At 42.8% G+C, this 27,479-nt stretch overlaps 1 protein-coding gene across 1 annotated transcript in view; it reads left to right on the top strand.

Moving 5' to 3' along the window:
* LOC121278456 (rod cGMP-specific 3',5'-cyclic phosphodiesterase subunit beta-like) overlaps positions 1-27,208 on the top strand; it is a 67,039-nt gene extending 39,831 nt beyond the window's left edge. Inside the window, exons 12-23 of the mRNA XM_041188908.1 lie at positions 2,835-2,900; positions 4,005-4,151; positions 6,287-6,394; positions 8,184-8,293; positions 12,461-12,548; positions 15,618-15,718; positions 17,652-17,759; positions 17,878-17,941; positions 20,565-20,639; positions 21,938-22,021; positions 23,498-23,654; positions 26,655-27,208. Coding sequence (XP_041044842.1) covers positions 2,835-2,900; positions 4,005-4,151; positions 6,287-6,394; positions 8,184-8,293; positions 12,461-12,548; positions 15,618-15,718; positions 17,652-17,759; positions 17,878-17,941; positions 20,565-20,639; positions 21,938-22,021; positions 23,498-23,654; positions 26,655-26,713 — 1,167 coding nt within the window. The 3' untranslated portion in view covers positions 26,714-27,208. The remainder of the gene's footprint in view (positions 1-2,834; positions 2,901-4,004; positions 4,152-6,286; positions 6,395-8,183; positions 8,294-12,460; positions 12,549-15,617; positions 15,719-17,651; positions 17,760-17,877; positions 17,942-20,564; positions 20,640-21,937; positions 22,022-23,497; positions 23,655-26,654) is intronic.
* Positions 27,209-27,479: the final 271 nt, after the last annotated feature.

Here is a 27,479-nt window from a genome sequence, read left to right as displayed (position 1 = left end):
GTTGATACCAAATTAGGAACGTGGGAACAGAAATGAACCATTAAAATACCTCGCATCTGCTCCGCCATTTAATTAGATCATGGCTGATCTGTACCTCAACTCTATTTACCTGCCTTAGTTCCATATCCATTGATACCCTTACCTGACAAAGATCTATGTATCTCAATCTTGAAATCTCCACAGCCTTTTGAAGAGTAAATTGCAGAGTTCTTCTGCTCTTTGTATGAAGAGTGCTGCCTGACTTCCTTCCCAAATGGCTTAGTTCTAATTTTAAGATTGTGCCCCCTTGTTATATTGATTTTCCCCATCGGAGGGAATAGTTTTTTTGTATCTACCCTATATCCTTTTATAATTTCGAACATCTCTCTTAGAATCCCTTTCCAAACTCAAAGAGATACAAGGCAAGTTTATGCAACCTGTCCTTAACTTAACACTGTAGCTTCCAGAATCATTATGCTGAACTTGTGCTGCACCCATTCCAAAGCCAATACATACTTTCTGAAGTGTGGTGCCCAGATCTGAGCACAGTACTGTGGATATGGTTTGACCAAGGCTTTAAACAACTGTAGCATAACTTCCTCCCTTTTATAATCCAGCTCCTTTGAGATAAAGGACAACATCCCATTAGCCTTTTTGATTGCCTTTAAATGATTTGTTTATCTAGACTCCCAAATCTCTTTGCTCTTCTATAGTCCCTAATTTCTCATCAGTTAGAAAACGCTCAGATTTATTGTTCTTAGGTTCAAAGTGGATGACCTCATACTCAGTCACGTTAAACTCCATCTGCCAAAGTTTTGCCCACTCATTTGTCTATGTCTCTCTGTACCTCCCTGTTACCATTTGGTAAAATATGCAAATTTGGATATACTACCCTCCATTCCTGTAAAGTTATGAACAGAGAGGGTGAGAGGTTGAGGCCCCAGAACAGATCCTTGGGGAATGCCGCTAATCACATCCTGCCAATCTGTGCACCTACCCATTATGCTCAATCACAGTCTCTCCCTCCCAAACAATTTCCAATCCAAGTCAAAAGGCTACCTCCATTCTGTTCATTCTACTCTGTGCCAATAAGGTTTTGTGTGGAACTTTACCAAATACCTCCCGAAGGTCCTACGCATGTCCTTGTCTATCTTATTAGGACTTCCTCAGCATGGAAATACTCATTTGACAAAGGCAATCTGGCTCACTCTGATCAGTTCATATTTGTTCAGGTGCTCAGTCACTCTATCCTTGGACTTGGGGATTTGATTACTTATGTGGACGATGGCACCAAAATTCAGACATAAGCAGGTTTTGCAAAGTAGACAGCTAAATGGCAAATGAAATTCAGTATAATTATGGGGAGGTGGTGGCATAGTGGGCTAGTAATCCAGAGGCCCAGGCTAATGCTCGCGGGACATGGGTACAAATTCCACCATGGCAGATGGTAGAAATTGAATAAATATGGAATATAAAGCTAGCTTCAGTAATAGTGGCCAGGAAACTATCATTGATAGTGGTTAAAAACCCATTTGGTCACTAACGCCCTTTAGGGAAGGAAATCTGCCGTCCTTACCTGATCTGGTCTACATGTGACTCCAGACCCACAGCAATGTGTTTGACTCTGAACTGCCCTCTGAAATGACCTAGCAAGCCACTCAGTTCAAGGGCATTTAGGGATGGGCAGTAAATGGCAGCCTTGCTAATGAAGTCCACATGCCATGCAACAATAAATTTTAGAGATGTCGGTAATTCATTTTGGTATGTAGGACTAAGGAGGTTACGTTCCTTAGATGGTAAAAGACTAAATAGGGGTAGCAAGGCAAAGAGATTTGTGAATGAAAATAAATCACTAAAGTTAGCAAAATCAGGAAGTCATAAATATTGCAAAGTGCTGGGGTTCATCTCAAGAGATTTAGAATACAAACGATGTGAGGTAATGTTAAACTTCATAGAACCTTACTTAGAGCACACTTGGAGTATTTGTGTAGTTTCTCGCATTTGTACAAGCATAAGGATATTAAACACTTGAAAATGTACTGAAAAGATTTACAAGGATGTTACCAGCATTGACAGGATGCATCTATCAGGAAAGAAGCGGCGTTTGGTTGGGGTGGTGCGGGGGTGGTGGGGGGTGGTTGGTGCTGCAGATAGAAGGGGGGAAATAGGGTGCTCTTTACTTTGGGAAGGAGATTAAAACATGACCTGCTAGTTGCCTTATAGAATATTGAAGAGGTTTGATAGGGTGGATATGGAGAAATTGTTTCTACGTGGGTGAATCCAGAACAAGGAGGTTGGTGTATAAATCTAAAATAGTTGCTAACAGATGGATTGAAGAATTTAGGAAGAATTTCTTTACACAAAGCATAGCGAGGGTGTGTGATTGTAGCAGATAACATTAATACATTTACAAGAAGGCTTGCTGCATACGTCTGGGAGAAGGAAACAGAAGGATATGGGGAGTGCATCTAAACTGGCATTGCCTAGTGATTTTACTTTCTTCCTTGTGCGTGCACAAGTTGGCTCATCCACTGAAGTACAATGTTGGTGTAATCAGTATAAAGCTGCAACCCCTCAAGCTGATAAATATGTTACGTAAATTCAATTTGCATCATATAATTGGATTGTGCTAAGTAGACTGGAGAATCAAAGACTTCTCCCATCTCTGATTCACACAATATTTAATCTCACAACTTAAACAAGTTGGACCAAATTCAGGGTTTTATTATAACCGCACAAGGAGATGTCAAAAAAATAAATAATTTCTCTAATAGTAAGTTCTGTTTGAACGTATTTTTCAGTGTTTATCAGAGGTTACTTACTTCAGTTACTAAAAAATCTCTCTTTGCTACCAGCCAACAAGGGAAGTTTTCGGAAAAGAACCAGGTGATTGTGAAGAGGAAGAATTACAGGAAATATTGGTAAGACAAGTTAGAATGCTTCTATCCATTGATTTCCAAAATTGGACTGATGTGACAAAAAGGCATTTAAACCACAAATAAATACTAAGCAAACAATTTATCAGCAGTCGCTTGGTGGCAAAGCACTTGAATATTGCTGATAAAAGAGACATGCTGTTGAAGCTCTTCATCTTGCACTCATCAGGACAGGCAAAAGAATGCAAAACTTCAAAAGGAGCAACAATTTGTACTGCTAGAGAAAAAGGTGCTGATTGCTTGGCCAGTCAGCTCTGATTTGTCAAGGCGTTGCCATGGACAACGCACCAGGGAGCTATTGTTCCCAATGCGTTTGCTTCATTCAATAAAATGGTGCAATGCCTGGACATATTCTTTACTGAAAACTCCAACTTGATTTGCACAGTCCATATGCATGCAAATCTGTGCACTCACATGTGCAAGTCCACTGTCAGTTCTTCAGCAATTCTGATCCAGTTGGTAGGTGGCTCAGAGACACCTTATCCTCTGACTTTCTCTTCCACCTTATAGGTAAAAGCCCCTACCCATCACTTAGCGGCTCTCCACAGCACCGAGGCTGAGATTAGAGTCATAGAGAACAAAAAAGAATGTGTTCTTCTGCACTCTGTTTCCTGTCAATAAAGTTCTTCGCCAATAAGCTCCTCGTTAATTTCCATCAGCATTGCTCTAACTAATGATATGAAGTTTTCTTGAAGAACAAACCTGATATTTAATAAGGATGCAGATCACTTGATGAATTAGCTAGATTCAGTGACAAAGTAGACTTCATTATTATGTAGATCTCTCAATTCTCTTTGCTATTCGACCACAGAGTAAAAAGTAGAATCAATATTTAATGACCATGTGGATATCTTATGAATGTTTTATGTAGTGGTAAGTTTACAGATTTTTCCACAAATGACAGTCAGGCAGTTGTGATGAAAATTATGCTGCTTGAAGTATACAATTAGAAGTAACACTGCAATCTTCCCTTGTAAATCCGTTTTTCTGTTTTAAGAATGTGAGTGGGCATGATGGTGCAGTCACATGTTCCTTTTGCATAAACACTGATACTGTCAAGGCTAACCAATTCATCATCTTATTTTCCAGAGTGGGAAACTCCCACGTGCTGAGGACTTTAACCTTTATGAATTCAGCTTTAGTGATTTGGAGCACACTGAGATGGATCTTGTGAGGTGTGGCATTCAGATGTATTATGAGTTAAAAGTTGTGAACAAGTTCCATATTCCACGTGAGGTAAGTTAATGCCACAATATGAGAAGCCTTTGCAGGGAATACCAGGATGTAAAATACCAGGTGGCCAGAGGGTTCTCCAGAGTTATCAGATGCTAGAATTGAACATCAGTGAGATTATTGAATAAACCAAACCAACCCAAGGCCTTCCTCCTCATGAAAGAAGATGGGCTGAATTTTACAGGCTGGCAGACAGGAGGGCTGGCAAAATGATGGGAGAAGATATTGGAGGTGGAGGAGCACAACATCTTCCTGCCGCTATGGCATGTTGCCAGCAATGGGAGCCTTGGCGACACGCCTGTCCACCAGGCAACCAATTGAACCACTTAAGTGGCCAAATATGGGTCACATCCTGCACCTGCTGGCATTTTGCCCATGTCGAGAGGGCCCACCAGTTGGGAGACTGCCAGGTAAACCCTGCCGGCATTGCAGCAGGTTCTGGAAAGGGGTTGCCCTCCTTGATGGGCACTCCATTGGGTGGAATGGCTTCCCCCTGCAGAAACCGTGCTGTCGCTTCACCACGATTCCTCCCCCAACCCCCCTCCCCAATTTCCGGGGCCTACCTGCCTGGCTTTGTTTCCCCCACCTAACTCACATGTCTTTGAGGGCGCCCTCTCCCTTAAGCTGCATCCCCAGAAATGGCCACCGCTGGCCTAGTTGTCAGCTCTCTGATTGGGCCGGCAGCTCTTGGTGGGGGGGGGCCACCACCTGCAATTGGATAGTAGCTTCAGCAACCATCTCTTAATTGGCTGCCGCCCTAGTGTTCAGGTTCCTACTGAAACTGGGTGGCTTCCACTTATGGCCCTGGCAACATGACTCCTTCATCCTTGAGAAAATTCAGCCCAACACCTCAAACCCTAAAGCTGCCATTTAACTGGCATTCATTGAGTAATTTTTGAATTTTTTTTAACTTTAAGAGTGTGTAGTGTGGCTCAGGCAGGTAAGATTGTGCCTAATTTGGCCATGCAGACCAGGAAAGGTCAAATTGGATTGATGTTATGTGCTGAGTTAGATGACTTCAATCAAGAACTGTATGTTAGGGAGGGGAGAATAGTCACAGAAGTCATCTAACTCAGCACCATAATGATTGTCTACTGAATTTGATACATCTAGGATTTGAAACTATAAGAAAACAGGATTAATGTGCCATTGGAGTATAAACAGAAATTTGCTGAAAAAGAAATAGCATTTAACTCAAAACATGGAAAGGATGTCAAGGCCTTGAAGAGGATGCAGAGAAGATTTACTAGGACAGTACCAGGCATGAGGGTCTTATTTATAGGGAGAGACAGAGACCAGAATTTTGCAGGATCCCTACCACGCCCCCCCACCACCCAACCCCCCCCAACCCCCGCCCCCGCCCCCTGCAGCTGGCTTCCCATTGGTGGGGCCATTGAAATTTCCATTCTCATCGGTGGGACAGGAAGATCCCACGAGCACGAGGGGCTGGAAAATTCCAGCCAGACAAATTGGGATTGTTCTCCTTAGAACAGAGAAGGTTAAGGAGAGACTTAATAGAAATGTTCAAAATTATGAGGGGTTTTAACAGAGAAAATCGGGAGAGTCTGTTTCCATTGACGGGAGGGTCGATAACCAGAGGACAGAGGTTTAAGGAAATTTTAGAAGGACCCAGAGAGGAGATGAAAATCCTTTTTATTCAGAGAGTTGCTGTGATCTGGAGTGCACTGTTTAAAAGGGTGGTGGAAGGAGATTCAACAGTAAACTCAAAAGAGATTTGGATAAATTCTTGAAGGGGGACAATTGGAGGGCGTTGAGGAAGAGCAAGTGGAGAACTTTTTTTTAAAGAGTTTGATGAACAGAGATGCTCCTTTTGCATTGTATTGTTCTATGATTCAGAGGTATCCAGAAATGAGCAAAATTGACATTTAATTCTAATGTTCCTCCTGAGCTGTTATGTAGTGCCTGGTCTCTGGTTGCCACATGATTATTGGAGGGGGTAAAGGGTGGAGGGAGGAGGTTGGGGTAGGTGGGAGATTTCTGGCAGGAGCTCCATTGCACCACATCACCCCCTGACCTTATTTTCCTTTAACTGTCAAAAATTGTACATTTTATTGAATGCCAGAGAAAAGTCTTGCTCATTCTCCTTCAATAACAATATGTCCTGTAATATTTGACAGGTGCTAGTCAGATTTATCTACTCGTTAAGTAAAGGATACCGAAAAATAACCTACCACAACTGGCGTCATGGATTCAATGTTGGACAGACCATGTTCACTCTTTTGATGGTAAGACTATTCTCTCAAAGGCTTGAGTTTCTAAATCTGCATTAATGTTACAAATCCTTTTCCCCACTTGTCTTTTAAGGGGTACATTGACATCTATAATTAAATGGAACAAGGGTTTCCATTTGGAATTCCATCTCTCTTTTCTTCATCTTCCCCTCACTCTTTTGTTTCAATATTACATACTACAAAAGAGTCAATCTGGGTGTAAAACTATACCCAGTCGATGAAGGCAAAGGTGACTGAAGGCAAAGGAGTAAATCGTTGTATTATTATCGAAGATGGTTGGGATTTTACAAAAATCCAACAGCTTCATGACGATGTTTCCTGATGCCAGCCTTTTACTTTCTAGATTTTTAAAAATTGAATTAAAATTCTCAGATTTCCATAGGAAGATTTGAACTCACCGTCTCTGGTCTCCTAGATAATTATAAATAAATAAAGAATGTGCCAGAAATTCTCAGCGGCCCAAGCAGCATCTGTAGAGAGAGAAACAGAGTTAGGCCTGGATTTTTGCCATGACAGAGAGGTTCTCCATCATGGAGAAAATCCCAGAAATGACCAAAAATTCTAAGTCCCCCTGAAGCCTGGCATTTCCCATCTTCGCTGGGGGGTGGTTTGGGACTGGAGTTGGGCCGGGGTTTGTGCATACACAGTTCACGGAGGCAGCTGGTCATTTAAATCACCAGCTGCCTCCATCAAAGTGGATTCTTGGAAGAACAGGACTGTGGGATCCGGAGTGTACAGAATAGAAGAGGCAAGAGGAGATCTGATATTGGTGGATGCATTTGGATAATCAGGGGAGTAAGGTACCCTTTTGGATAGGTTCACGGGATACCTTTGGGAGAGATCAGGCACTCTTTGGGATTGTTAAAAGTGAACATGATTGTGCATTTTTTAAGCACAAAATCATGGGAACTGTCAAGCTGTCAAAGAGCTGTTCAGCTGTCAAGGAACTGTCCAGATGTCAAGGAAATGTTAAGGAGTTGTCCAGCTGTCAAACCTGTCAAAGCTCTGTCCAGACATACTAGGATATTTGGCAAAGGATGGTGGGTGGGGGATATGGGTTGGCATGAGTTGGCACTATTAGTATTGGGCAAGGGGCTGAGTAGAGGGACCCCCCCCCCCAACCCCGACCAAAAATCCAAACTGCAGGTGGCCATTTTTAAAAGTCAGGTTGACCAAGCTGATGAAAATCTGGGCCTTAGTGTTTTAGGGTGATCTTCCACCATTAAGCTGAAGTTTTAACTGTTTCTCCATTGATGCTACCTGACCTGCTGAGCATTTTCGTCATTTTCTGTTTTTATTTCAGATTTCCAGCATTGCCCAGTATTTTGGTTTTGTAGCCTCTTGATTATGAGTTCAGTGACATAACCAACAGACTACCTGGGCACTCATAATTCAAATTAGGCCCCTGTGAAGCATCCTTGAGACATTTTCCTACGTTAAAAACATTATATCAATCCAAATTATTGATGTGTCTGCCAACATAGTAGGCAACCCAACTGCACTGGTACTGGCACCGAGTTAATGTAAATAGGCTGAAGCCTGAGAATTCCTGCGGAGTTGGGTGTGCAACTGCGGCATAACTGAAATCCCCTCCTGCCATTTGTAAGAGCTTGGAACATAGCCACTGTTCTGCAGGCCCATCATTTCCGATTAATATTTGAAAATATCTGGTGATCAGTAAATTGCAATGCTCCAATCAGAGAGCTGCTATAAGATGCGTGAACACAGCCTGTGATGTATCGATTGATCACGCTAGATCTGACAGCTTTCTTTGTGTTTGCAGACGGGACAGTTGAAACGCTATTACACAGACCTGGAAAGAATGGCCATGCTAACTGCAGGCCTCTGTCACGATATTGATCATAGAGGGACCAACAACTTGTATCAATTGAAGTAAGTTCTTAATAAACAGAAGCCATCCTCCCTTAAATTAAACTCACTCACTTTTCCAGAACCGCTTTATCCAATTCAGGGTCATGGGGAGTCAGAGCCTATCCTGACAGGCAATGGGCTGTCATTGGCATTACACCCCCAAAAGAAGAATTTGGCAGTAAAATATTGAATATATTAGCATTTTTGCTTCAAACCAAAATAAATACTCCATTTTCTGTTCATCACCAACTTGTTCAATCTATTTAGTTATTTTATCATCTGTTATTAATGTTCATAGAAATATGTTAAAGAATGGGATACATCCAGAACAAGACAGGATTAAGCATGTGCACAACAGGAAAGCATACACTACTGAGCAGGATGCACACTTTATCTCATTAGAATTAGGAATCTAACAAGCAATGTAAGCATCTGCTCACCTTCCTGCACAACATACTTTTTTAAATTTAAAAGCATCAACAGCAATGTATTTTTCCCCCAATAGGGTTAGTGATGCAAAACCAATATCCTAGGATATTGCTAAATATACTGCTAAATCCACAGGTTATCCAAATATTTCCCAATAATTTGACCTTGTACAAATATGTAACAGAAAGTGGACAGAGACAGATGGTGTTAATTAAAGAGCTGGAATGGAGCTGTGCAGGTCTATATCAATACACAAGTAAGCTTATTGGGTCTAATACCTTTTCGCTTATCCATTTTTTTCTTTAAATTTGATTTATGCATTTGATAAACACCATTTTAGTTGGTAAACATATAAATGTTAAATACAGAAGAAAAGTTTTTGCACGTTTATTGAATTAAATTATGTTTCTATATTAATATATAAATTCAGATATTCCCATTTGAAACTGGGTATAGTTAAAAGGGATGAACAAAAACAACAGCCAATCTTTATCTAACATGCTGCTATCCTCTGAATTTCGGGGCCATATTTTAATCTCCCCAAAGAAAAGATGAGTGTTTGTTTATATTTGTAACCTATGACACACAACAAGAACATGTCGTGTGCTGTAGCATCTAATGAAAGGCACATCAAGTGTATGGATTAGGCATGCCACTGTTATCTTATTGGACAGATTTGCTTTGAAATGGGCATCCCTGGGCTGACGTTTGCCCAGGTAAGATACCACGATAGAATTGGTGATGAAATGGCCACAACTGTGGACCTGGAAGCGGCAGCAGCTATTATCTCTGGAATTGATTAAATTTCCTTCAGTGTGGCCCACCCTTCTTCTAAGGCCCATCCATGATGTAAAACACAGTAGAGTTTGTGTAGCTGTGCACTTATGTTGACCTGAAAGAAATAGCAACTAAATGTAAGGACATTATACTACATTAAGAAAGCAGGAGAAGCTGCATTATTCATGATGGAGTCTTGCCAAGCATCACTAACCTTTGGCTGCCACTTCATCTTCAAACTCACCATGCCCCGCATCCTATCCTGCCTACCTGCCTAATATTTACTGAACTTTCCATTTGGCGGACTCGGGATTTTCAGTGTTAGGATTCTGCTCCAGGTATATTTTTCTACTGGTGGCTGTGTGCCACCTTTTCCTCTTTAGTGGGGAGAAGATCATGTTAAAGGAACGGAATGACCTGCTGACTTGTTTTTGCCCAGTTGCCATTCTGTTCACTCGCTATTGACTCCATCCTTCTCCCTGGCAACAGTCTGAGATTCACCCAGTCTGTTCACAACCTTGGTGTCACATTTGACCTCAAGATGAATTTCTGATCTCATAATCACACCATCACTAAGACCACCTATTTCCATCACCATAACATCACCTAATTTCAGCTGTCTCAGCTCATCAACGCAAGCTGGCTGATCTCTCCCACATTCTACCCTCCATAAACTTGATAAAATCCAAAACTCAGCTGCCCATGTCTTAACTTGCACCAGGTCCCATTCGCCTGTCACCTCTGTGCTTGCTAGGCTACACTGGCTCCCAGTTAAGCAACACCTTGTTTTTAAACTTCTCATCCTTGTTTTCAAATCTATCCAGGGCCTCACCCCTTCCTATCTGCATAATCACTTCCAGATCTATCTGCATTTCTCTAATTCTGGCCTCTTGGGCACCCCTGATTATTATCACTCCAGCTGTGGTGCCACGCCTTCAGTTGCCTAGTCCCCGAGCTCTGGAATACCTTTCCTACATCTCTCCGACCCTCTAACTTGCTTTCCTTCTTTGAAACACTCCTTAAAACCCATCTCTTTGACCAAGCTTTTGGTCATCTGGCCTATCCTGATGTAGCTCAGTCTCGTATTTTGCATTATAATGCTCCTACAAAGTGCCTTGGGACATTTCATTATGTTAAAGGTGCTATGTAAATATAAGCAGTAGCTATTGTTTTGTGATAACATGCAGCATATAATGATGAGAGGAGCAGGTGCATTGTCCCTTTAAATAGCGTTTCCTAGTTGATGCACTTGTGACAGGGAAATATGAGTGGGTTAGGTGGTTGTGACTTCAGATGGTGCTCGAATGTTTGCAAAGGATATCCTTTGCATAATTTAAATTCCTGTCAGCTAGATGATGGCAGGGAAAGAATATGACAGTGGAGTGTCTATCATTGGAACAGTAGCTGAATTGGGAACAATTCCCTGACCTATTGCGCCTCTTCATTCTACTATATAGCACCGTCATTCAGTAAGATTCAATAAGGCTGATCTGATTGTGTTCTGAACTCCACTTTTCTGCCTGCCCCCATAACCCTGGATTCCTCAATCAAAAATATGTCTAACTCAGCCTTGAATATATTCAATGATCTAGCCTCCACTCCTCTCCGTGGAAGAGAATGCCAAGGATTAACGGCTCTCTGAGAGAAGAAATCCCTCCTAATCCCCATCTTAAATGGGAGATGCCTTATTTTTAAACTGTGCCCCCTAGTTCTAGATTCCCCCTCGGGGGAAACACCCTCTCAGCACCCACCCTGTCAAGTCCCCCAGAAACTTATATCTTTCAATAAGATCATCTTTCATATCTTCTAAACTGCAATGAGTATAGGCCCAACCTGCTCAACATTTCCTCATAAGACAACCCCTTCATTCCAGGAATTGACCTAGTGAACCTTCTGTGAACTGCTTCCAACGCATATATATCTCTCCTTAAGTAAGGAAACCAGAATTGCATACGGTATCCCAGGTATGGTCTCACAGTTGTAGTAAGACTTTCCTACTTTTATACTGCACCCCCTTGCAATAATCTTCCTCCATACAGCTTGAGTCACTCCAGTATGGGCTTTCCTACCCCCACTAGCCAAGTTGATTCCTCCTAGCCTTGCACGTCTGAGAACCTGGGAGTCCTTCCTGTTGTTGACCACTCTCACAGCTGCAGCTCCTTCCTGTGGCTTAAAAAGTGATGACCTCTCTGTCCTGTCAATCAACCTCTGCTTTTTAAAGGGTTCAGCAGCAAACAATCTCTTCCCTCCCCAGAAGAGGAATAGCAGCACTGCCCTAACCCATCCTGGTCAAAGAGGGCCCTGGAAGGAGACCAATGGTGAAGTCACATGGATGATGGAGATACCACCCTTACACTGAGTTGCCAAAAGAGGGACAATTCTCTGTACCATTTACCCCTATCATGGTTGTACTGTTGCTTTTGAAACATCTCCATTCATTGAGCTGACGAAGTTGTGGTTTGACTTGGAATAAAATCTTAACTTTTTAATTGGATTTGAGTAGTTGTGGAATGCTGCATGAGTACATCAATAATATCCTTAGCAAGGCAACAACAAGTAAAAATAAGCATTTTCTTTCCTCCATGTTCATTATGGGTGGTAGAGGCAAATACAACCGGGACTTTCAAAAGGGAATTGGATGTGCAGGGCTGTGGGAATAGGGCAGGGAAATGGGATTAGCTGAATTGCTCTTCCGGAGAGTCAGCACCGACATGATGGCCCAAATGGCCTCCTTTCTGTGCTGTAACCATTCAATGATTAATCTATTTTTGGAGGCGTAGGAATACTTGGAGCATGGTGACACATGGACAAGTGGTCCACTTGCACTTTTTAAAAGACTTTTCATCTGTTTTTGCTTACACCAACCTGTGATGTAACTATTGAAGAGAGGGCGATAGAATTGTGTGTTTATTTAGTTCAGATTTCTCTGCAAATTTACTGTTGTCAACAAACATTTGTAATTGCCAATTTATCTGTTACCAGATCCCAGCACCCACTGGCAAAACTGCATGGCTCTTCAATTATGGAACGTCATCACTTGGAGTTCAGCAAGACTTTACTTGCCGATGAGGTGAGACTCTAAATTATGTGGGCCTCCATGTTTGGACAAAGCCCTCTTACTAATCCCGGCACTACTTTGGACTGATAAAGACAATCAAAGGCTTGAGCCAGAAATAAATCTTTGGGTGAAATAAGCCAGAACCTAGGAGAGGTTGTAGGTGAGATACATCTTGACTAGTGGCACAAATGAGTGATGACCCATTGGCTTCTCCTTTTACTACCCGCCCGACTTCATTTCCCATTGACTACAAGATAAATTTCACTCCGTCAACATCAACAGAGGAAATAAGACACAAAAAACTGAGGGAACTGAAGATGCATTGAAAAAAAAATGTGACATTTGAATATGTAAATAAATATAAGAATAAAAACATAATTCTGGAAATGTGAAGTACAAACATGTGCGCTACTGATTGGCCAGGTCTAAACAAAAAAGACACCCTTGGATATTACTCACCTACAGAACTGTCCTGAGAATGAATTACTGGATGAGATGCATGGTCTGGCCTGTGTGTCTGCTAATGCAAGTGTTACAGGGCTTTTCACGTTACCAGTCACAGCCTCACTGGTACCCAGGCAACCAAGGTGAAGGTTCAAGGTTCACTGTGTGTGAAACCACAAAGCTGTAAAGATTAAACGGAGAGGCGCTCGACAATGCTGAACGGAAATTTTTAAGGTGAAATTTACAGGGGAGGAAAAGACCGAAAGGGAGATTTTAATCCTGCCCACCTGCCAGGAATCGGGCAGGCCATTGACCTACCAATGTCTCAACCCCTTTCCAACGCCCTTGCCCCCACACTTCACCACCCCCCCCCCACCCCCCCCACAGCTTCCCTCGCCAAGGCCAGCCAGGGGCTGCCAAGTGCCTTTTTTAACCTGCTCTAATGAGTAGGTGGCCTGAAACCTGAGGGTTTTCTTCTTTAAATATGCAAATTTGTGATATCTAGGGTTTTAGTGAGTGTTAGGTATCATTGAAGGTTAGCCCACAAGAAGCCAACAGAACGTTTTGGGCGTTAAGAAGTGTTTATATATTATGCCAATGTTGGAGGAATTAATTGTGACATTAATTCGTGTTCAGGAATTGCTAGGCATTGCTTTGGTCTTCCAAAAAATTATGAACAATAATTAATAGGATCTTAAATGGCTCATGCTATATTATAACTTAGGAAACATGCTATGGTCGCTGCTACTTGCAAACCAATTCTTTTTGTTCCTCATGCAGTTGCTTCCCACTGTTTAGGTTTTCCACACATCTCACTGAGCTGGATTTAACACTCCCCCTGCTGGCAGGTTTGAATGTGAGGACAGCACAAAAATTCCAATGGGCACTGTGCCCATCGCCTACCCATCCACCCCTGGTCCCGCCGCAAATCTATCAGCAACCGGGGGTGTGGGGGGCATGGGGAGACCGGCCAGCACATGGGCCAATTGAGGTCATTATGAGACCAGTTCATGCCCACATTAGAGCCTCATCCCATTGCCGCCGGGATTTAACCATGGTAGGAGAGGCCCAGGCCAAGCATCCAGCCTGCGTGGGCTGATGGTGGGTAGGGGCCCTCCTTAAAGGGCCTGGACCCATCAGAGTGCTCTCCCCAAGGTGAAATCCCTCCCCCCCCACCCCCGCACCATCCCAGCCTTTCTACCCTGGCCCTCCACCAACCCCTCCCCCCCCCCCCACCCCGCCAACCCTTCCCTCACCAAGGCCTGCTAGCCTGGTCCTGGCAAGACCCCAGGCTTACATCCAGTTCTGGCTCCAACGCAGCCCGCCTTCCTCCCAGTGGCACTGCCAACTGGAAAGCTGCTGACCCCGACTGCCTGGTGGCTCTCTGTGGGGGGACTTCCTATTGCTGAGTGGTGGAAGTCCCGCCCCAAGTTAATTAACGGCTATAGGGTAGCCATGCAGAGTGGAGGGCAGGCTCCCTCTGACCTTTCAGTCAGTGTTGGCTGGGGAGGGGACCACAGTACCCCGTTAAATCCAGCCCACCATTTTCACATCTGAGAGGGTGCATAGACAACCTGCTTACAGAGCTCAGCTGTTGGGAGATGCACGAGAATGGCAGAGGTCTACTCTCCTCAATTATTCTCTTCCACCCACTTGGCTCAGCTGAGAACAGTCTTGGCTTTGAGTCAGCAGCTGTTGAGTTGAAGTCCCGCTGAAGGGCTTGAACCGGCCTGAAACTTCAGTGCAGCCCCTGAAGGAGTGTCGCATTGTTAGAGGTGTTGATGAGGCATTGAGTGGCTGCTTCTCGTGATTATGTAAGATCTCATTAAAGACCAACAGAAAGTAGTCTTGACCAAAACTTTTCCCTTAACCAAGACCACCATAAGTTACTTGGTCATTCATCTCATTGCTCAGAGAAGCTTGTTCTTGGGGAGAGAGGTCTGGTCAAACCTCAGGCAAAGGGCGTGCCAAGGTCAAGACTCGCTCCCCCAGTTCCCCATTGGCCGAATCCACCGGCTGCAGCATAAGGGTCACTATGCTGAGTATGTCGGGGCCAGAGCTCCCGTCTACCTGGCTGCTGTCCCCAAGTGCCTGACGGCTGAGATCCTCGAGCTGGCCGGCAACGCGGCCCTGGACAAGAAGAAGACCCGCATCATCCCTCGCCACCTGCAGCTCGCCACCCACAACGACGAGGAGCTCAACAAGCTGCTGGGAGGGGTCACCATAGACCAGGGTGGGGTCCTGCCCAACATCTGGGCTGTGCTGCTGCCCAAGAAAACCGGCCACCCCAGCAAGGTTTATGCCTGAAGGTGCAAGACCGGGAAAAGATCTCTTGCTGTGTGCAAAGTGGCCGATGGTGTCATCCATATAATGGCGGTGACCACACTTCATGCTGACCAATTACACGTGAAAGGCTTGGGGATGTCCTGAGAAACGTAATAAGGTTCTATATAAATACACCTTCCCTTCCTCCCTCTGCCCCAGTAACGAAGAGCTTCATTTGGACTGCTGCTTCATCCCTTCCTTCTCAACGTAACTAAGAGCAGCTACTTCCTGGACGCAGACCCGCAGGTGCAGCGCTGATGTACAGTGTCGCTGGGCAACCATTTTAAACGTGTCTTGTTTCTTCCCTTCCAGGGTTTGAACATTTTCCAGAACTTGAACAGGAGGCAGTACGAGCATGTCTTTCATCTGATGGATATTGCTATCATTGCCACAGACTTGGCACTCTACTTTAAGTAAGGGACAATAAGTCTCTTTAAGGCGTGTTGGTGTTGAGTTGAGTTTAGAACGATGTGCCCTGTGAGAAATGACCGAAACACAGAGCCCACTGCCCTTGGTGAGATCTCTCGGTTTGCTTTAGGTCAGTCAGTGACAGCCAGTTCCAATATACGAAGATCGAGCACAGCTCAGCTGTGACTGAGATTCCAAGTTCAGATTTGTCACCTTCATGTAGTCCAAGCGTTCAGTTATGAGGGGGTGTGGTGTTGTAACTAGTAGTTGTCAGTGCACTTTCAGTGAATTACTAATCATTACTGGTATAACCTAGACTCCTCGCACCTCTGGAGCCCCTTTTGCAAATTCTTCCCCCTTCCCGCCCTCAGTTCCCCCTCTTCACCTGCTCGCAGCTGATTCCTTGTTCTCAAAATTCCTGACAAAACAGCTGCTGGACTTGCTACCATGAGCAAGATACTCAACTACAGGGGATCCGACTGTGGTGGGGTAAATACAGTAACGTTTGCAGATGTCAGGTGGTCAAGCACCACATGGCCAGGCACCGCATGGTCAGATGTCATGTGGTCAGAATGTCACCTGATCAGACCTCCAGCAATGCCTCCAATCAAAGTTGGTGACACTGGGTCAGACGTGTGGCCATTTCCAGTGCAAAGCAGCATCTGTCAGTCAGGGACAGACAAAGGTTGAGTTGCCTGGATGCTGCCCATTGGCGTCAACAGAAGTTTGCCAGAAGCAAGTTTTGTAGGTTTCAATGAAATTGCCTTCTGAAGTAAGACGTCCTTGCTCCTGTACTCAAGTCCTCTTGCAATGAAGCACTTGCCTTCTTAACTGCTTGCTGCACCTGCATGCTTGCTTTCAGTGACTGGTGTACAAGGACACCGAAGTCCCTTTTGTGCATCAACATTTCCCAATTTATATTATAACCTCCTTGCCATTAAACATTCTGTCAATATCAGTACAAATAAAACTTTGCTAGAGCAAAAACCTTCCAAAGTCGTTTCATTAGTGATTGCCAGGCGCTAACAATTCACTTTTGTATTTAAGATGTAAATGTTGCCTGGTTTGCGGCAGGCAAGGAATGCCACCTAGTGGTCAGGGCAAAGTTTGTGGTTTTGTGTGGAGTTTAGCACACGAGATTACTCGACCAGCAGGTCTCTTGTGACAATAGTTGGGCTAAACGTCCTTTGAATTCACTTTTACTGTTAGCTTCTACTGTTAATCATGCATTTGGGTTTATTTTCAGTTTTTGTTTTTGGGTCACTGGACTTCACAGAAGCACCTTTAATACAGAGCAAATGTTGGGTTTTTCCAATAATTCTCAGTCGATCAGAGAACCCCTTTTATCCTCATTATAAAAGCACAGTAATCCTGGAAAAGTACATGCATTTTTACCAGCTGTGTAAACAAGTGGATGGTGACTTCGCTGATCCAATACCCATGTTTGCTGCTAAAAACTTTTCAAATTGTCAATATTTTGTTTTTGTTCTCTGTTGGGTTACATGCTTACAGCCTTATATTAACTGTTAATATGTAGAATTGACAGCACTGAAATAGGTCATTCAGGCCAACAGATGTTTCTGCTCCACATGAGGCTCCTATTGACCCCATTCATCTAACCCTATCAGCACATCTTTCCATTCCTTTCTCCCCCTTGTGCTTATCTAATTTCCCTTGACACTATGTCCATGTTCCCCAAACAATGGTGGTACCCAGTTAATATAAATGTTATTTTAAAAAAAGCAGTAGTTTATTTGATGAAGAAAAATCAGGACTGCATTGTCATCAGGCAGGTACCTCCAATAAAGTCATTGAGAGAGGGATCTAGTATGGAGAGTACACTTTGCCAAAGAGTGAGCCTTGCCCTATTGGAGTTTATGTGCGGTTCACTGTAAAATCACATAACCCACAGGTTGTTTTTTCTTTTCATTCTTACAGAAAGAGAACAATGTTTCAAAAAATTGTCGACCTGTCAAAAACCTATGAGGATGAGTCGGCATGGGTGGAATATATGTCACTGGAGACGACCAAGAAAGAGATTGTCATGTAAGCAAAATATTCTTACAATCGCATCAAGGATGTTGCTGATGATTGAGGAAACCCAGCTAGGTTTCAGTGCTATGATGCTCTCTAACCCTTTAATAATTGCTCTTGTCACATTCAGGGCCATGATGATGACAGGCTGTGACTTGTCTGCCATTGCTAAACCCTGGGAGGTTCAGAGCAAGGTGAGTTCTCAGATGAAACTTTTCATGCTACCCAAAACTTTGAGCTGGTGCCCACCTGATTGGATCACCCCTGCAGTTTTCGATATTCAGATCTAAAATGCAGCTGTCGTGACCCGAGGCTTTATCCGTGGGAAGTTTTACATGAACGATGCAGCCATTGTGTAACAGGCCAATAGAGTCAGCCCACGCGTCCAAATTGACATTATTGATATAAGCCATCGGTTCTCAATCTTTTTGTCAATGTGTTTCAAAATAAATGTGACAAGTTAATGCTTATTAGCTTATCCACAGACAGAGATGGGTGAACGCTTAAAAGAGAGACTCGGAATGTCCTCACAACCTCCTTAGACCATCATCGCTTTACAGTTTTGATTTCTTTATTCTTAATGAATGGAAGTGTGTTCTCCATTGTTGTGTATTGCACATCTTGCAAACACGAGCATCAAAATTATTGATTATATTAGTGAATAACATTTAAATGGAGGTGAAACTGGTCTGTGGACTTGTACCAAATCAGCAGGTGATTTTAAAAAAATTATTCATCATGGGATGTGGGCGTTGCTGGCTAGGTCAGCATTTATTGCCCATCCTAAATTGTGCTTGAGAAGGTGGTGGTGAGCTGCTGCCTTGAACCGCTGCAGTTCATGTGGTGTAGGTACACCCACAGCGCTGTTAGGGAGGGAGTTCCAGGATTTTGACCCAGCAACAGTGAAGAAACTGCAATATATTTCCAAGTCAGGATATTGAGAGGTTTGGCGGGGAACTTACAAGCGCTGCTGTTCACCACAACTGATCTTATTTTTGCTGAAGTTCACAAAACGATTTTACAAACTCTTTTTGAAGATTCTTTTCCTAGTCTTTACTTGGTTTCAAATTAAATTCAAATTAAGAAAAAAGTATTTTCCAAGTCAATGGGAAATAAGAACTGCCACAGTATATAACAGGCTGTTAGCTTGTTAACAAAACAAAAACAGAATTACCTAGAAAAACTCAGCAGATCTGGCAGCATCGGCGGAGAAGAAAAGAGTTGACGTTTCGAGTCCTCATGACCCTTCGACAGAACTGTCGAAGGGTCATGAGGACTCGAAACGTCAACTCTTTTCTTCTCCGCCGATGCTGCCAGACCTGCTGAGTTTTTCCAGGTAATTCTGAGCTTGTTAACAAGCCTGTTTCACATTGCTGGCATCAGATAGTGACACCTCCAAAGTGTTCAAAAGACATTTCTCTGACTGCCACATTAACAAAGGCATGAATCCATCTGTTTTAGATGGGATAATGCTTTAATGAGATTAACATCAGAAGCAGATCGCACCAAGAGTTTGCTAACATTGAGAACAGGAGTTTTTAGTCTGTGGAAAATTTGCTTCACTAATGATAGATTGCTTAAGTGAAAATGAAACAATAGCCGATAGCCCATAATAAATATTATCAGGTGTTGGAGTTTATCAAAAACCTGCTCACTGCTCTCAGATAAAATATGGGTATTACATGCTGATTTGAAACAATGCCATGTGTAGTCAGATGGAGGGTGACAGAAAGCACCAAATCATTTGAAGCAGTGCAACTTGACCATTGATTCTTGGGGGTACCCATTGCCGTACCCAGCGTAGAGGCAAATCGCAAGAAACAATATCAGGGAATCAAGCAGAAGACTCTTCCCATTTATGTCAGGTAGACAATGTCAGTCATTTATTCTTCGGCACATCCTCCATGAACTTGTGATCCTTTTACTGTTGGTGCCATCATCCTCGAGCGCTAGGGACCATCAGCTACCACACTACTTGTACATGTCAGCTTCTTAAAGCCAACGACACACCCCTTTACCTTGTGGAAACCATTTTCAACCTACTGGGCAATGTGGTTAACTCTTAACTGTCCTCTGACATGGCCTAGCAAGCCACTCAATACCAAACTGCTGCAGAAAAATCAAATGTAGCTCAAGAAGATGGTCCACCATCTTCTCAGGGTCAAATAGGAATGGACCATAAATGCTGGCCTTGCCAGTGATGTCCATATCCCAGGAACAAATTTTAAAAAAGCAAAGGTTACAAGGATATGGAAAGGTTGAACTTGCTTGCGAGGAGCAAAGATCAGAAGGACAATCATTTCAATCACCTCTCTTTCACTTCACTTGAAATGTGGTATTGCTAGCGACCTGGGAACAAATTGTCTGCCTGTAGTTTATTGCTGGGGGATGAGGCACAGCCTGGGGAGAGCTAAAAAGGAGGGAAATTAAAAAATCCCCAAAAAAAGGGTAATTATCACAAACCATGCAGACTAGGAAATTTCCGGCTTTGATACTTGGTCAGTGCTACAGTAGCTGATCTCACCTAGAGGAACACGACCAAACTGCAGGGGGCTTCAGGGTCCCTGAATAGGAAGAGGAAAATAAACCTGCCAATTGTTCCGCTCCCAATTGCTGACCAGTGACCAGCAGTGAATGTGAACAGGATTGGTGTTATTCTCAATCAAATTACCCACTGCCACACAATCTGAGCTCACACTCAGAAAGAAAACTAAACCAGGAAGAAATGGTGCTGAGGTAAGTTATGGAGGTAAATGTTGTTATTGTATGCAATGAATTCTGAGCTGCACTGATCAGCTGTGTTGTGTTGTTCAATAGGTGGCTCTGTTAGTAGCAGCTGAATTCTGGGAACAGGGTGACTTGGAAAGAACTGTTTTAGAACAGAATCCCATTGTGAGTATGAAACAATATTCAAACTCTTCGTTTTTACGAAGGATTTACAGCACAAAGAAGACCAGCTGATCTGTGCTGGTCAAAGCCACATGAACCTCCTCCCACCCTACTTCATTTTGCCTTATCAGCATACTCTTCTATTCCTTTCTCCCTCATGTGCTTATCCAGCTTTCCCTTAAATGCATCTATGCTATTCGTGTCAACCATTCCATGTGGTAGCAAGTCTCACATTCCAATCATTCTCTGGGTAAGGAAGTTTCTCCTGAACTCCCTGTTGAGTTTAGAAACCATCTTAAGTTTATAACCCCTAGTTCCAGACTTCCCCACAAGTAGAAATTCTCTACATTTACTCTTTCAAGCTCCTTTATGCTTGTAAAGATATCTATCATCAACCTTCAGCCCATCTCTTTTCTCAAGCCAAGGTTCACGGCTCTGTGTTTCAGTCCAGTTTTGTGTCAGTCAGAAACAATTTAAGTTACATAATTAATGAATATCTGCTGACTAGCTTTAGAAATAATGGGCTGGGTTTTACCAGGCCTCTGGGGCCATGCTGGGGGGCACTTGAGGGGAGGGCCGTAAAGTGGCGTGAGAAAGCAGAGGTGATGTGCCTGTCATCTTCCCACTACCATGCCTTCTTGCCAACAGTGGGGAAAGTGGAGGACACCCCTCCAGCCCAGAGGCCAACAAGGTACTTAAGTGACCAATTAAGGTCCTGTTCCCACTGCCACTTATGTTTTAAAAGCAGGCTTGGAGTGTTGGGTGTGCCTTTTATTCAGGCACTCTTTGGCCCGGGCAGGGGCTGCCAGCAGTAATGGCCACCCCCATGACAGTGGTACCGCTGGCCCACACCAACAGCACCCCTCACCCCCAAACTTCTTGCCAGGACCTGCCTAACTAGATCAGGCATCCACAGACCCCACTTACCTGTTTTTGAGGGTGCCATCTGTCCACTGCAGCTTCTTCTTCCAGGTGCAGTCCCAGCAGTGGCCACCGCTCCCAGTGGCACTGCCGAGCTGCTGGCCCACCAATTAGCTGGCAGCTTGGCAGCTCCTGGAGGCGGGCAGCCATAATAATAGGTGCAGCCTGACCACCCCCCCCCTCCCCCCCAACTGGCAACCAATTAACTGGCTCCTGCAGACTGCCAAATTGGGAATGCTTCCTGCTTTTGGGTGTATCAGCAGGAACACTGCCAAGATGATTAAATCCAATTCAATGTGTTTCATGGATTCAAAGTAATACAACTCTGTATTTAATGCTCATAGATTATAACATTTTGCTTTTGTTAATTAAAATCCTAGCCCATGATGGACAGGAACAAAGCTGATGAACTCCCCAAGCTTCAAGTTGGCTTCATCGACTTTGTATGCACATTTGTCTACAAGGTAAATATTTCAAATATGTTTTATAAGTATCATTTCTTTTGTAACACCTAAGGGTCTTTACGTCAGAGCATGTGTTAAAAATATTTTGTCATTATTTAAATGATTTCCCTCCAATTACTACTGTAAGCAAATTAACTACACCCCATAGCAAGCAATGTAGATTGCAGATGTTAAAAGGCAATCTATGGATCCAGACTGGATGAACACCCAGGTGTGAATCAAAACGTTGAAACCTGTTCAAAACCTATTATTGGCAACACACCATTGTTGCAAACAATGATTGGAAAATAGTTCATTTAGAACATTTGGATGTGCTTTTTGTGGCATCAGAAACATAGATGAACATTTCCCAATAGCTAATTTAATCACAGAGGCAGCTCTGTATTAATCTGGATGGGATGGGATGGGTTTTGCATATAAAAGGGGAACAGCAAGTTTAGTTTAGAATGCTAATCGGGTTGACGAAACCATTATGGATGGTATTAATATTGACTGAGCAGCTGACCTGTCCCACTACAGTGTCTGAGGACAATGTGACACCATTGACCATAAGCAAACAAAATAATTCCCTTTTCTCCGAAAAATATACTTTATTCATAAAATCTCTAAAGGTACATTACACAGCAATTCAAATTCAGCAATACATAAAGTGCAAAACAGATCAGTTTCTTTCAATTTGCAGTGGCTGCCCCAAGCTTTAGTGTGTCCCTCAGCATGTAGTACTGGACCTTGGAATGTGCCAGTCTGCAACACTTGATAGCTGACAGCTGTTCACTGGAAGACTACTAGGTTGCGGGCAACCAAAGAGCATCTTTCATTGAGCTGATGGTCCTCCAGCAGCAGTTGATGCTCAACTTGGTGTGCATCCCTGGGAACAGCCTGCAGAACGCAGAGTCCTGTATAATGGAGCTGCTTGGGATGAACCTCGACTGCCTCTCTTTCCAGGTCTGCTTTGCAAAGGCACATTTCAGAAGTAGGTGGATGACGGTCTGTTCCCCACCATAGCCACCTTGAAGGAACTAATGGAGAAGGCCGTTTTCACTACCAGCTAAGCTACTTTCCCTTGGTAGAAATGATTGATATTAGCATCATGCTCTGACATTATAAAAGTACAGTCTGAGCCCATACATTTTACTCTAAACATCTATGGTTCATTTTGGGGTGATTCTAGAAGGAATTAATTTAAACAATCTCAACTGTTTTATTTGCTGATAGATTCCAAATAACACAGGAAAATAATTGAATTATTCCTTTCCAATATTGAACAAATGAAGAAACATAATTTACTTGCATTATGCAATTTTTTTAAAAGCCTATTTGAATGAACACAATGCTTTGACAAAGAGGAAACTATTTCTCCGAATTTCAATGTTTCAGATTCTGACAAAATTAAGCCCTTTTTTTTATCTCAATGCAATAGTTAGTCAGGTGCCGCAGTACCAGTCTAGTTTTATAGCTGTACTTACTTGTTTTCAGGAATTCTCTCGCTTTCATGAGGCTATCACACCGATGCTTGATGGTATACTCAACAACAGAAAAGAATGGAAGCAACTCGCCGATGAACATGAAGAGAAGGTGAAGGCTTTGGAAGAAGCAAAGCAGAAGCAGCAAGAAGAGTTAGAAGCTAAGAAAGGTTAGAGGAAACATGAGCTTCATTTTTCAGATGCGGAATAATTGAAGATTGGGAAGCATTGGCTTTCCCATGGGCTTTAATTTCCATGGGTTTCCCAAGGAGGATGGGTGATTCATTCTCCCTTTCCTTCTGAGGCCTGTGTTTAAATCACGCCCGGCATAAGGATATGAAAGTCTACTCACGTTTATACACTACTATGGGTTCCTAAGTGAAATGGGTTTCGGTGATGTCAGCTCAGAGAACACTGCTTGCAATTTGGCAGTGATTTGACACTACCTTTTACATGAGTGACGTGACAAATAGAGATGGCCCCGCACAGTGGAACAAAAAGAAGGGGATGGAATATTTTTGAGCTAGACCTGAAGTAAACATTTCGACAGAGGAGCAAATTTTTTTCCCAGATTTCAGAGTCTAAAAATATCATCCTTCATTTTCTAATTCTCTAAAGCAATCTCCATTGTTGTAGAAAGCATTTTCTACAGGTTTATACCAAGTGCCCAGTCTGATTCTGGCATTTGGTTTTTCGTTTCTGTCTATATTCTCTAATCCATAAACATGAATATTTTACACCATTACACTGAAAGAATTTTCTATCATTATGACCAGCACTTAAAGGAATCAACTAAGGGGGAGAAAGACAGAACTTACTCCTGCAAAGACGAAATTTTATGCACTGATCTTGAGATTGAAATTAAATTCACAATGAAACATGTTCTTACATTAAGTTACAGCTGTTCTATCAATTTACAGGCATAATTTCACATTGAGATTGTTACGGTGCATCAAACCAATGATTAAAGTGAATTATATGCACACCTGGGTGCGTCAATTTCCTGTCAAATATGGAGCACCAGCAATTGTCCCACATGTATATACGTGATTCTAGACATTGAGCATGAAATCACGTGTGATGTAACATGTGTGTGCGCAAATGCAATGAGGTTAACATTGCTGGTTCCTATTTTAGAGGGAGCTGATCATCCACATGTGCATCCCATTAATGCAGGTGATATTGGACAAAGATGCATGAGCAGATTTGTGCCTATTAGCAAATTTGGCAGGGATAAAGTTACTAAGTGTTTGCATGTCACAATATGAAACGGCTACTGAACTGTTGTGTCCATTTTGCATATTAAACTGATGCCAAAGTCCACTGGAGAGCAATGTCCTGTACAGGCCTTATTCTTGGTGAAAAGCCAAGCTATTCTGGCAAGTCTGTACCTGAATTTAATGCTTTTTTTGCATATCATGCTGACATGAATGAAGCACTAAAGGTCTAATACAAAACAGCGACACGCTCTTGGTGTAGCTGACCCAGCCAACAGCTGCAGCAAAGTAGAAGAATCTTCATTTTCTGTTACTGATGTTCCACACCTTGGAATGCATGTAACTTAGTTTCATAAATGCATCAATCCCTTGATGTTTGATTCAGTGGGGTGAGCAGGAAGGTGATCTTTTTTGGTTAAAGGTTAGCTCGACCTTTAAATTTTTGTTTTTAAATTTTGCCAATATTCCATTTATCATGTTTGTTCTGTGACTGGTTGTAATTTTTTTTTAAATATGCAAATCACATTGAAAAGCACCACTGAGAAGTGCAATTGTGCATGACACATGGTTGCAAGAAAGATAGAGTGGATATGTATGTGCACTGGTGTGGGGCAATGTTAATATTGAGGGGTGAAGTGTTCCAATCTGAGATGACTGCCTTTGATGTGGAACTCAGGCTAACTTAGAATCAGAGGAAGCTTTTTCTGTCAGTTGTATCTATGCCAGCTCTTGGAAAGAGTTATCCAATGAGTACCATTCCCCTTCACTTTCCATGTAGCCATAAAAGATTTTCAAGTATATATCCAATTCCCTTCCAAAAAAAATTTAACTGCTTGATGGTACTCACCAGCTGTGTTCTTGTTTGCCTACCTTTTCTGCATTCAAATCTCCTTTAGGCCTCAAAGCCGTTCTGCCAGTCACCTTGGCTCCCCTACCTCAGGAATCTTGAATCTACTGACACCTCGCTCACTTGCTTAGCAAAGCTCAGATTTCTCAATGTTTCCAGCAAGTCAGTGCCCATAACTACAAAAGTCTTTTTGAACTTTTTCTCAGTTCAAGGAATCAGTAAATGTGAAAATAGAACTTGTCCAGTAGTTAATTGGCCATCTTTAAGCATGATTATGGCCGCGATTTATAACTGTCAAGTTAAGGTTGTAATGTATCGATATCTGCAGTCTGCTTTCTACTGATAGAAGAAGTATAGGAATTAGATTAGAAATTTAAAATCTGTATTAAATTGGTGCTGAGATATATTGAAAGGATACCATTGTCAAAAACTCATGCAACCAAATCAAAATTTAAGAAAATATGTTTTGGGTCGCTTAGAAAGTGCAATTGTTTACAAGCAAGAAATATTTGATAATCAAGAATATAGGAACACAGAGAAAAGTTGGGGAGATTTTGGTTTATTGGTAACGTCACTAGACTCCTAATCCAGAGGCTCAGGCTAATGTACTGGGGACACAGGTTCAAATCCCCCAGCAGCTGATGGAATTGAAAGTTAGTCTCATTGATAGTCATAAAAACCCATCTGGCTTATTAAGAAGGAAATCTGCTGTCCTTACCTGGTCTGGCCTACATGTGACTCCAGACCCACAGCGAAGTGGTTGGCTCCTAACTGCCCTCTGAAATGGCAAAGCAAACCACTCAGTTATGGCAATTAGGGTTGGGCAACAAATGCTGGCCTTGTCAACATTGCATGAAGAGATTAAAAGATGTAGAGGACATTGGGAAAGGGGAATAGGCAACACAGGGATATGGGGACACAAAGAACATGGGGAGATGGGGACTTAGAGAACAAGGGGGCATCATGAACATTGGCCCATAGGGCTCTTTTAATCTTTTTTTGTTCCTTGAAGTGCCAAAGAAGTTTTGTTTTGTTTGTAATTGCTTATCTTCTGTCATTCATTGATTTCTCATTCATTTATCCTCTCCCTATATCCCTCCCTATAGCAAATGCTGCCACTGATCCCACAGAGAAGGCTCAGTCCAAAACTTGCTGTGTGTGTTAAACTTTGTGGTCCCTGGGCTGCCTCGTTCTCTTCAGCACTCACAACGACAGGAGACTGCACAAACTGTACAGGAGCACTGACTGAAGCAGGCAGCAGAAATCAAGAGGATGACATGATGTTGTAACCATTGGAACCATGCTTGGAATCCACTAGTGTTTGAAAGGTAGACCTTGGACAGGATGACGACAGCCTGTACCGAAGGGGTGCACTATTATAGTGCTGTGTGTGGTACTTGCACTTTAAATCCTCTGTAAATAATACTAATTTAAACCAAATAATTGTGGAAAATTACTTGAGTCTGTGGTGCTGATAAAATGGTGGAGCAGAAATTCATCTTCCGTAGCACAGGTTGTGGTGGCCTATTGGCTGCCTGTTAAACATCCCTTTTCAATATTCAGATCCCTTGGCATCAATGGAGCTGAATTTCAGATGGGACCAATGTAATGATGCCCTATGTGTAGTGCTGTGCAAGACCAATTTCTGCCCAGTGTTTCAATCCAGGAGATGTACTTTTCCAATCACGGAATGTTATTTGTACATTTGAAGATTAAACAAAGTATTAGATGACTTACAAGTGGCAACTGTACACTGTATTCTTGCTTAAATGGCTTTGTCGCATCATAACTTTCATATAGGTTACTTAACTTCAGTGCTCAAAAGAGGATGCAAGCGTTGGGAATTTGAAACGTAATGAAATTGAGACCTTTTTCTGGGAGCTCAGGCTCCAAATCACATCACATCCTTGTGTGATGCCTTTATGTAAATG

This window comes from Carcharodon carcharias, chromosome 1 (assembly GCF_017639515.1).
Source record: "Carcharodon carcharias isolate sCarCar2 chromosome 1, sCarCar2.pri, whole genome shotgun sequence".
NCBI classification, from domain to species: Eukaryota; Metazoa; Chordata; class Chondrichthyes; order Lamniformes; family Lamnidae; genus Carcharodon; species Carcharodon carcharias.
The sequence above is the reverse complement of the archived record's forward strand: the minus strand, read 5'-3'. Positions and strand labels throughout refer to the sequence as shown.